Raw genomic sequence first — 12,092 nt, forward strand, 5'->3', positions numbered from 1 at the left:
TTCATTTTCAAAAGTTAATATTGTTAGTTTAAAGTAAAACAATAAACGAATTGAATTGTATCTGAAAAGAGAATTATATTTAACAAAAAAGTTTATTCGTAAAGCAAATTTTTTATAGAAGGTTTTTTTTTTTATTTGTTCGACCGATTATATTTACTTTTTGATAAATACATAAATTTAGTATCACGAACATAAGTATGTTACGAAATTCAGTTGTAATCTCATACCGGTATTCTTTTACTTATTTATGTAAAAATGAACTTACATATTTTTTTTACAGTAACATTTACAAGCTTTCATATTCAGTTAATGTAGGTTAAAATATTATAGAATAAGAGTGGAGAAAAAGATAGGTCATTATAGAGTGTTTTTTCAAAACGTTTGTCACTTACAAATTACAAAGTCAAGTATAGAGATAGAGAATGAAGTACTGATAATAGGTGGGAAGAGGATTGAAGAGTCAGTGACGGAGAGGGGAAGGCGCGGTTGCGTTGAGTTGCGGCGGATGGACGGAGGTGGGTGAGGGGCACTGGTAACATTTCGTGAAGAAACCGAATGTGTCAATCTGGTGTACGAAGTTAACCATACTTGCCCATCCACCGAATCCAAACCCTACCACCACAATCCACACCACCACAAATACGTTGATCGTGTACGCACCCGCCCATCTTCCCACCAACTTCGGAGGTTGCTCCACCGCATTCTGCATTGCGTTTCATCAACAACCACATCAGATCAAATTAAATTAATGATTAGTTGTAAATTGAAATTAATGAAAATGCAGTGTACCTGTCGAGCAGAGGGTGATTTGAAGGTGAAGATGTGAGCGAGGGCAGGAATGATGTAAACGGTGAAGCTGACAAGAAGAGATCCAACGGTGGAGTTGATGGGCCCGAAGAAGGGGAAGACAATGGCAAGAAACCATATGGGGATCACCACTGGTAGTCTTGCAAGAGCACGCTTGCAGAGGCTCTTAGACTCGTGTATCCCTATTGCTTTCTCCCACACCAGATACAGTGGCGTGCATGCAAACCCAAATGTTATGAACTGCACCATCCAATACAAACCTCAGTTATTGATTGTTAATTGTGAATTATGAGTTAGATTGAGTGCTTTTAGTTACTTGATTCTTGCCTGGTGGATGAGCATTAAAATGACAGCCATGTCACGGAAGGATGACCTTGGAAGGAGAGAAAAAGCATTGGAGTGATCAAGAAGCATATCTCCAAATGCCCAGTATACTGCTGCTGCCGATGGAAGCGTCAGTGTCAGTACATACACACTAGCCAGTAAGTATATGGACTTGAATTTTTGAGGCTTCCACATCGCATGCATTATCTCCCTGTCGCATCTCACCACAAAACATCATCATTTCAAAAATTTACTCCAACAACACAGTCGAAACAAACAGTTAAAGTTAACCAATAATCACTGGTGTGTTAAACTTTGCATTGGTAATTAGCGACCAATATGGGAGTTTGCTCATTTTTAGATACAAACAAAATAGAAAAACAAGGGGAAATTTTTGGCTTAATTTTGATCAGTGGCAGCTGTGCTACAATTCTGAAAGTTACAAGAAGGAAAGCTGGAATTCTTCTGTCCTCATGATAAAAAAAAGCATTAAAGCTGATCCATTCAGAGAAAAGAACCTTGGCTTTCTACAACCAAAAGGAGCTCAAGGATTCCCCAGAAAAAAGGGCCCTTCTTTTGCATGCATGCGTAACAGCATTATTTTCCCTTTTGGAAAAAAGTAATACATAACATCTGGAAAAAACGTCAGCGTCAGAATTTTGATTTTCTAACCGAACATGAAAAGTTACGATTCTCATCTTTAAGAAAAAAAAAAAAATCCATGGGAAAAGGACTTAAGATGGTCATAGGCTACATTTGACAGCTCGTGTTTGAAAAGTCAAGTTTGAGTATACAGAAAATGACCTTTAGCGCCACTTCACCTACGATGAACCAAATCTCGTTATTTTTACAAGTTTTAATAATATTTTTGATACGGAATACATATTATTATTTTTAATAGATTTATAATACGAAATAAATAATAAACTAATGAAAAAATTAATATATATTAAAATATTGTCAGAAAATATTTTTTTCCTCCCAATTATGTAAGAAACACTTTACGAAAAAAAAAGTTGGCAGTATAATATCGATTTCAGTAGAATAAATTTATACAAGTATTATCCCATTAGCAGCAGCATTAAAGTATGCGTTCTAACGAAGCCAAAATCGAAGGAGGAGCAAAGAAAAAGCTGTGAAGACGTAAAAGATACGATTGGTAGGAATGATATCTGAGGTGAAATATCAGAGTCTTACACAGTGACGGCATGTCCCCCGAATGTGTAGAGAATGTTTGTGGCCCCCGTAAAATATAGAACCAATTTAGTCGGACCCGAATGCTGAACCCCTTCCACCTACACAATCATAGCAACATCAACATTCCATGTTATTATAGCAAAATCTAATTAACAAATATAGATATTCATATATAAAACATTTTCAAATCTGAAACTATTACCTGGCCATGGAGGAGAGAAGCAACAGTGAGGTACCAAGCAGTGTAGGTGGTCATGAGGAGGCCAAGAAAGGACCAGATTCTGTAGTTGTGGAAGGAAGGGATAAATACAGTGGTGGCACAGCACGCTCCAAAGATATAAGTCCAAGTTCTCTTATCCAGATTATCGTTTATGTAATATATGTTGCTGCAAAAGAGTTAACCTTGTTACTAGCCCAAATGAGTTGCAAAAAGACTGATTTTTGCGTTGATATACGTACCTTGCGCAAGCTATGAGTTGGATAACAGATCCAAAAAGAAGAAATGTGCAGTTGAAGGCCAAGCCAACGTTTCTCCAGTGCTTCCCGAGGAGCCCGTCAAGAACCTCAAACCACTGAAAGACTTATGCTGTGTTAAACAGACACGTGAAAAGGGGAAGGAGAATTCAGATTTGAAAAGTGGGAGAGTAGGACCTGGATGACATGGTTCCTGAAATTATATTTTTCTCTCTCTTTTCTGGTTCTGTATTCAACGTAGAGTGCGCTAATAAGGTAAGCAGTCCAGCAACCCAGCAAACCGTAGAAGAGTTGAAAAAGGGTGCCAGAAAGCATTCCCAGCTGGGAAAATGAGTAAGGCAGCGTAAGCAGAACTTGAGCCACCTAACATAAACATTCTGTGTTATTTTTGAAAGCTGTTTATGATAATATACATTGAGAAGAAAGAATTAATATATTTTGGGAAACCAACCTGGTTGGAAGCACAGCTAAACCAAGCATCGTAAACAGAACCACCATGCCACAAGAAGCTTAATAACTTGGATTTTACATCCCTAGGCTTCCCTTCACTTTCCATCTCCTCATAGTTCCCAACTATTACAGTTTCAACCTCTTTCTCCAATGCCATTTTTCTTGTTCTTCCTTATCGATATCACACTTTCAGCTTGGTACTTGTTTATATTCTGTAGATGGGTTTGAGTACTGTGAATTGTGAGAGGCAGGCCTGGCTTGAGATTGGATTTGATGGGAGAGGAGTTTCACAGAGAAACTATATATATATATATATATATATATATATATATATACTGATATGTGCATCACACTAAAGCTTCTGTAAGGCTGTCAAAGGTTCTCTGAGACTGTGAAGACCCTTTCTGTGTTGCAAGTCGGACAAGATTTAGAATAATAATCTTGTAACTTATTCTTTTTAATATAATATTTGGTATTCTTTTATATAATTAAAGTGAGACATGAAATAATAATAGTATAAGTAGCATTTGTTATCCATCTTTTTATGACTGTGTTTTTTATTAAATTAAATGTTATTTATATTAATTATTTTTAAATAATTGACCATTTTTAATTATTTTATATTAATTACTTGAGATAAATTTAAAATAAAGTGTAATGTTTTATGAACATTTGAAAACAGCTATTTTGATGTAAAATCTTTATTGCTAAAACATCAACATTTTTTCGAACTAGGGAGTGTATTTTAAGATGAATTTTGTCAATCAGTAAATTTAAAAGGAGACAATTTTCCTTAAATATATTATAACACGTTATTCTGAATAAGAACTGTACATGCGATGATGGAGAATAATTGTTCTATAAGGCACGTACTTGATGAAGCAAATTGGTGGACCAATTCATATTGCCTCACAAATTGGACCCGGTAAAAAAAACATCATCAGTTTTTGTGTAAATTGGTTTTATTTTTAAGAGGAAAAAAACATTATGTTTCATATTTGATCAATATGAGATTAATTAATTTCCTTTCGAGATTTTAATTTACAATTCACATTTGAAATCTTCTTCAACTTGCATTCCTTATTGTTTTCCTCTTCTGTTGTATTTCCTTTTGTCTCTTATTTCCTTTAACTTTACATTCTATAATTTAATTGCACATTTTATAGTTTTATTTCAAGTTATATTGTTTTTTCTTTTAATTCAATGCACTTGATCGTCCTTATTTTTAATTGTTTTTTTTAATATTTCTTCAATTATTTAATCTCAAAATAGAATTAATTACTTAATTTAGTTTCATACTTCTATCATAAAGATTCTTTTCTTTTTGTTACCTGAAAGAATACGATCCCACATTTTCTTTGTTCTTTTCTGCTTGTAGCTAATACCAAATACAATCAGACAAAATAAATAGATAAAGGCAAAAAGCCAACCTTTTACTGCAGTTTTGTCATATATTTATTCAGCATTTCCAAACCTTTAATTAAAGCGATCAAAAAGCTTATTAGCAAACATTATTTCTCATTATTGGGTGAAAAAACTCTCTTCTTTTTCTTCCTTAGGTTGAAATTTTAAGACATTGGGCAGCAGGAAAAGTTACCAACCTTCGGGTTTCCTTGAAATTTGAATAAGCAGGTTGCAGAAGTCATTGATTATTGTGCTTTCCTTCATCATGATGATGAACAATAATGACTTTTCATTAATTTATCTTTTTCAGTCAAGAAATAAGCAGTGATGCTACAAACCCTATTTTCACAGGAAAATTGAAGAGAAAATAATTTTTGTTAGTGTTCTGATACAAACAAATATCTTTCTTATGGATCAATTAAATTTTGACTGTCTTTTATTGTCAGGCAAGTGGTGGTTAACGTGGGTGTTTGCATGATTAGTGTATTCAGGTTGTTCTGCACGTTTTGAAGCAATTTCGAAGCAAAATGATGTTAATTTAAATTTCATGTCGTGATTCAATTATGAGTCTTTCCAGTTGATTTCCGAAAATAGATCTGCATCATGTTAACCACATTGGTCATGTGGCGAATTGCAACCTTAATACTAGTTGTTTCTCGACATATCATATACATATTTCTCCAAAGGTTCAATGAAGACAAGTTTTTTTATTGGTACTTCTATCATCAACAAGAAAGATTCGTGTGTGTTGATTGCAAATTAATACAAAAATTGATGTTGTAATAGATTGCTGTTTGAAATAAATTGTCTTTCTTGAATCGTCTTTGGTGACAGTACTAACGAATTAATTTTACAATTTTTTTCTCTCTAAAATTTGAGTACAAAAATATGATCTGAAGGTAAAATTGTCTCTTATTTTTAGTTTTATTCACATTTTGAATTAAATTTAAAGATATGTTAAAGAACTAAAAATAATCATGCTTCACAGCTATGAGCTATTTCATCTCTTTTAGCGCATAAGAAGTATCATGAATCCTTCTTACTCTTTTACAACTCTAATTTTTTCTTTATTTTTTACTTCATCTCTAAATTGCTTAACTTAACATAAAAAAAAAAATATAATCATTAGTTTTGATATCACTCACAAGTTTATATTTTTATTTGAAGGAATTATTAAAAGGAAATTACTTATATATAATTTTAATTTAACACACATATTTTTTATAGTCTAAATATCATAATTTTTTTTCTTTATGTTATTACAAATACATCATTTTAAATATTGAAAAACAAATCTTAAATATTTCTTTTATTTTTTTTTAAATTAACTTTAACTATATCATTCAAAATATAATTATTTTATTTATGTTTAATTTTTTTCTATAGAAAAAAAATAAGATTAGAGTTGGTTTAAAAAAAAAATTCATCTAATTTTAAAAATAACAATGAGTATCACGTACCAGTTTCTAATTAAAATAGAAATCAAATTGAAAAACTATAATCAGAATAAGAATCACGATAAAATGACTCTCACAATTAGTAAAATCAATGAAAATAAAAATCAAAATAATATTTAAATTTATTTTTAGTTATTATATATGAAATTAAACACTTTCACAGACTACATTATTTGAAATACTGAAAGACAAATCGTAAAGTATTAGAACAATAATGTTTTAAAGTTAAAAATGTACATATATACATAAATATTCTTAAAGAATTTATTAAAAACCTTTGAATAAATCTTCGATGTCTACTAAACACTTATAAGAAGAAATTATTCCCCGGTATAATTAAGGAGTTGATTAAGCTACGGGTCCATACATAAAAAGTTGTAGTATACGCTTGCAATGATGATGTCGCGATTAATATAATATTCAAGTTTGAACTGAATTCTTGTATTTGAAACAATTAACCATGATATTTTTTTGAAACAATATTCAAGTTGATGAATTTTTGTCCCTTTGATATATAATTTGATCATCAAGAATAAAAATGGTTTAGTTTAAAACGTAGGCTAACGTGATCATACCATAATGATGTGTTTTACGCAAGAACTTTTAGCTTTGCTGCAGAAATTAGGGTTCATAATGTTGTGCGAATCTGATGACTGAGTGCACATTCTCTACTCATGTGAAACGGAACATGCTTAAATTATGTGCAGCAATGATTTAGACACCATGTACGGTGCTATATTTCCAACGATCGGAAATAACTAAATGTCGATCGGTCTTAGTGGACAAACAGTCCACACATTCCCATTGGGCTCAAGGCCCAATTCCAGATTCCAGCGTAAAGGGTCAGCGTATAAAATATTCACGAAAATATATCATTCGGATATATTCACCGGATATATCTTACAAAGATATTATAACAGAGATATGTCAAGTAAGATTGTATTTTATTCTGTTTATATTACTGTTAATATTATATCAACCCAAAGCCTATAAATAAAGGCCAGAGGATTCCAAACAAGGTACGTTCTCTGAATTCACTTCACTCACAATTCATACAGCATATCTCTCATCTTTTCAATTCTCTCGTCGGAGTGCCTTTTCAGGTACCTCCCCCCCTCCCCTGTCAAAGCTAGGAGACCACCGGACGGCTGAAGTCAACGTGAAGACGTACGGTCAGAAATCAGGAAAAGCGGGCAGAAACACAGAAGAAGACGTCCTCAAGGTTAGTACTTCGGTCCCAGTAAATTTACACCGTAACATTTTGGCGCCCACCGTGGGGCAGAAGTAGAAGATTCCCTATGGTGACCACCAGGAGCAGAGACGGAAACAATACAGACCCTATGGAGCAAATGAGGCGACTTCAAGACCAGTTGGAACGACAGAATCAACTCATATTACAACAACAGGAGGCCTATCTAAAGATAACAGAAGAACTTAAACAACTCAAGGAGAAACAGCGAGATGCAACGGATGACCACAGCCGGAATGATGATGAAGACCATACGGCACAGAACAGNGGACCTCCTCGCTCACCGGACCTGCTACCTTTCACGGAGGCTATCATGCAGGCTCCTATGCCCGACCGGCCTCCTCCGCAAATAGAAAAATTCGACGGAACAACCGACCCAGAACACCACCTCCGAAGCTTCCTGGATTCGATGGCCTTTTATTCCAGTGACGATCTGGTCAAATGCCGGGCGTTTTCCCTATCCCTGAAGGGAGAAGCTCTTGAATGGTACTATGCTCTCCCTCCTAACTCCATTGATAGTTTTCGCACGTTCGGCGGTCTGTTGAAAAGGCAATACGTGTCTAACCGAAAAGAAGCAACTACAGCAGCCGAACTCGTCAATCTCAGACAGGAGAAAGACGAGCCACTTAGAAAGTTCATGCACCGATACACTGAAGTAGCAAGAAGAGTAAAGGGGGTAAGTCATGAGTTTATTATTACTAATTTACCTAACTGCCTGAAGCCGGGTTACGTCTCAGAATCCCTGTACGCCAAGTTGCCTAAAACCATGGAGGAGCTGCAAGAAAAAATGAACAAGTTTATTAAGATGGAGGACCAACGGCATTTTCGCCGGAAAACAGACGCCGCCACAACCGGGACAAAACAGGAGCAGGGACGACCGCGGGATAAAAACCGTAATCACAAACTGCCGCAAAAACCCGCCCCTACTCCATACAATCCTCAATACAACCGGTATGCCCCTCTTACGGCTTCGAGGGAGAGAGTATTTGAAAAAGCCCTCCAGGCCAATCTAATTACCGCCGCCAGACGGGTGACTCCGGACGCCTCAGACGGAGCTAAAGTTTGCAGATATCATGGCAACCAGGGGCACACTACAGAAGAATGCCGGGCCCTCAAAGACAGAATTGAAAAGTTGATTCGAGAAGGGCATTTGCAAGAATTTGTCCGAACAGACGTACGCCGACGAGACCGATCGCCTAGGGGGACTAGAAGGAGTCCCGAGTATACCAGAAGAAATACCGAGCGTTCCCGGGATCAGCACCGTGAGCGCTCTCGCAGTAGACCTCAGAAGCGCGATCCCACTCCACGAGGAAGGATCGACACTATATCGGGCGGTTTTGCGGGAGGAGGGGCCTCATCCTCAGCTCGCAAAAGACACGAAAGAAGCTTACGAAGTGTTCACAACATCGCCCGCAACCCTCTATCAATGCCGGACATCACCTTCACGGACGAAGACTTTCACGCTCCAGATCCCGATCAAGACGATCCAATGGTGATAACCGCCCGTATAGCAGAATATGATGTAAGTAAAGTTCTGATCGATCAAGGCAGCTCCGTCACCATCCTATACTGGACCACCTTCCAAAAGATGGGACTATCAGAAGATATAATAGCACCCTTCGGAGAGCAAATTGTCGGTTTTGCGGGTGAACGGGTGGATACTCGAGGATATGTGGATCTCAGAACCCCGCTGGGAACTGGTGACAGGGCCAAAGAACTCCGTACACGGTTCCTGTTGGTAGAAGCCCACACCTCCTATAACGCCCTCTTAGGGCGGCCGTGCCTTAACGCCTTCGGTGCCATAGTTTCCACCCCTCATCTAGCGATGAAATTTCCTTCCGAAGAAGGAAAGATATGCACCGTACGGGCAGACCAGAAAATCGCCCGACAGTGTTATGTGGCTTCTTTGAAAGACAAGACATATCGTAGAGAGAAACGATCGGAAACAATATTGGTCGATTTGGACCCCAGGACTAATACTGATGATCGCATTCAACCCCAAGGGGAAACCAAACAGTTCATTCTCGGCAAAAACGCCGACCAAACCACCTCCATTGGTGCTGGCTTGACGCCAGAACAAGAGAGGGACCTAACTGCGTTACTAAAGACGAACAGCAAACTTTTTGCATGGACCGCCTCTGACATGCCAGGAATCCACCCCAGCGTGATCACCCACAAACTGTCAATATTCCGTGAAGCCCGTCCGGTAGCTCAGAAGAAACGACGACTAGGCAATGACAAAAGGGCAGCCGTGCAGAACGAGGTAGACAAATTGGTGAAGGCCGGATTTGTCCGGGAAATCCGATACAGCACTTGGCTCGCAAACGTTGTGATGGTGAAGAAAGCGAACGGTCAGTGGCGAATGTGAAGCAGAACGTGCCACGGCACTGGGACGACCAGTGCGAAGTTGCCTTCTCCACTATAAAAAATATACTAACGTCCCCGCCAGTCATAGCGCGACCAGCAGAAGGCTTCGATTTGCAACTATACCTGGCGGCCTCTAACCATTCGGTAAGTGCCGCCCTCATTCAAGAATCTCCAATTCTTAAACTAATTTATTTTGTTAGCAGAACTTTACAGGGAGCAGAAGAACGATATTCCCAGGTGGAGAAAGTAGCCCTCGCTTTAATTACTGCAGCGAGAAGACTCCGACCCTACTTCCAGAGTCACCAAATCGTTGTCCGGATGAACCACCCAATCGCAAAAATTCTCCGCAAGCCAGATCTCGCAGGCCGAATGGTTGCCTGGTTTGTTGAATTATCAGAATTCGGCCTCCGGTTCGAACCGCAAGGCTCCGTCAAGGGTCAACATCTGGCCGACTTCGCAGCAGAACTCTCACCCGCAATCGAACCGCCCACATGGACTTTAAGCGTGGACGGTTCCTCAGACAGGAAAGGAGGCGGCGCTGGAATTGTACTCGAAGGACCGGACGGTCTGCTTGTCGAACAGGCCATATCCTTCAACTTTCAACTCAGTAATAATCAAGCCGAGTACGAGGCCCTAATCAGCGGGCTACTTCTGGCGGTAGAATTGGAGATCGAACGTCTGGAATGCCGAATGGACTCACAGCTGGTCGTCGGCCACCTTAATGGCACTTTCCAAGTCAAAGACAATCATCTGTTGCGATATTATCATAAGGTTAGTGATTTGATCAAATCATTCCTCAGTTTCAGCATTACACATGTACCCCGAGCACAAAATTCCCGGGCGGATTTGTTATCTAAACTGACGCACAGTCGGAACAAATCGCAACTAACCTCTGTGATCCGAACCACGTTGGATAAACCCTTGTTAGAAACATGCTCCATTGATCTCACCGCCTCAAAGACTGACTGGCGACACGAAATCATACAACTGATGACTCAACAGGAGCAAGGCGGGTTCGTAAGCGCCTCCGACGCTAAACGAATCGCCCGTTATACATTTGTCGGCGACGACCTTTACCGCCGCGGGTATACTACCCCCTGTTGAAGTGCCTATCTACAGATGAAGGACAATATGTTATTCAAGAGCTGCATCATGGAATTTGTGGAACACACTCGGGCAAGAAATTACTTCGGGCAAAAATCCTACGAGCTGGTTTCTATTGGCCCACCATTGACAGAGACTGCGCAGATTTCGTACGAAGATGCATCTCTTGTCAAGCTCACGGACAAGACATTCGGATCCCCCCATCAGAACTCATGGGGATTATTTCCCCATGGCCCTTTGCTCAGTGGGGGATGGACATCGCTGGTCCCTTGCCGGTCGGAAGCGGACAGTGCAAATATCTCCTGGTAGCAGTTGACTATTTTACCAAGTGGATAGAAGCGGAGGCCCTCGCAACAATTACCGCCCGGAAGGTGCAGAGTTTCATTTGGCACTTAATTTGCAGATTCGGCATTCCACAAAAAATTATCACAGATAACGGTCGGCAATTCATAGACCGAACGCTAGAGGATTTCCTCCAAGGGTTTGGCATCAAACATGTTACTAGCTCGGTGGAACATCCCCAAACTAACGGACAGGCAGAGGCCGCTAACAAAGTCATCGTTGCAGAATTGAAGAAACGACTAGGACGAGCGAAAGGTTTATGGGTTGAAGAGTTACCTGAGGTACTGTGGGCCTACCGTTGCACACCGCACGGCGCTACCGGAGAAACCCCGTTTAACCTCACTTATGGAACGGACGCTATGTTACCGGTCGAGGTGGGAGAGCCCTCCTTGCGGCGGAATATGCAAGATATGACCGTCAATGATCAACAGTTGAGAATAAACCTAGGCGCCTTGCCCGAAAGACGTGAAGCAGCCTTAGTAAAAAATGCAGCTCAAAAAAGACTTATCACTCGGCGTTACAACTCCAAAGTTAAACCACGCAGCTTTGCCGAGGGAGACCTAGTTTGGCGTAAAAGAGGAGACGCCCGGAAAGACAGAACGCACGGAAAACTCGCCGACAAATGGGAAGGACCATTCCGCATCTCGGACGACTTGAAAAATGGAGCATATCGCCTTGAACATCTGGACGGAACGAACGTTCCCAACACATGGAACGCGACTCATCTTAAATTTTATTATAGTTGAAATTACTGTTTATCTTTAACGAACGATGTTATTTCTCTTCACATATTTTTCAATGAAGTATTTCAGTTCCGACATACCCTTTGTATTTATATCAACAGGGCGCCATGCCCTCTAGATTTTCCAATCTGGACTAAGATGGGCGCCATGCCCTCTAGATTTTTCAATCTAGAC

At 39.2% G+C, this 12,092-nt stretch overlaps 1 protein-coding gene across 1 annotated transcript; it reads right to left on the reverse strand.

Moving 5' to 3' along the window:
• Positions 1-316: 316 nt before the first annotated feature.
• Positions 317-3,532, reverse strand: LOC106761099 (auxin transporter-like protein 5). Its single transcript, XM_014644606.2, has 8 exons — positions 3,254-3,532; positions 2,980-3,165; positions 2,788-2,900; positions 2,531-2,714; positions 2,329-2,426; positions 1,135-1,342; positions 790-1,047; positions 317-703 (listed from the first exon to the last, which is right to left on the reverse strand). The coding sequence occupies exons 1-8, from the start codon at positions 3,407-3,409 to the stop codon at positions 461-463; spliced, it is 1,446 nt and encodes a 481-aa protein (XP_014500092.1). The 5' UTR covers positions 3,410-3,532; the 3' UTR covers positions 317-460.
• Positions 3,533-12,092: the final 8,560 nt, after the last annotated feature.

The sequence above is a fragment of the Vigna radiata genome, chromosome 5, assembly GCF_000741045.1.
Source record: "Vigna radiata var. radiata cultivar VC1973A chromosome 5, Vradiata_ver6, whole genome shotgun sequence".
Lineage (NCBI taxonomy): Eukaryota > Viridiplantae > Streptophyta > Magnoliopsida > Fabales > Fabaceae > Vigna > Vigna radiata.

Coding starts and splice junctions, on each gene's coding strand:
- LOC106761099 (XM_014644606.2), bottom strand. CDS start 3,409: ATGGCATTGGAGAAAGAGGTTGAAACTGTAATAGTTGGGAACTATGAG. Junction 2,901..2,979: donor TCAGGAACCATGTCATCCAG/GTCCTACTCTCC, acceptor TAAGTCTTTCAG/TGGTTTGAGGTTCTTGACGG. Junction 1,343..2,328: donor GGGGGACATGCCGTCACTGT/GTAAGACTCTGA, acceptor GAGATGCGACAG/GGAGATAATGCATGCGATGT.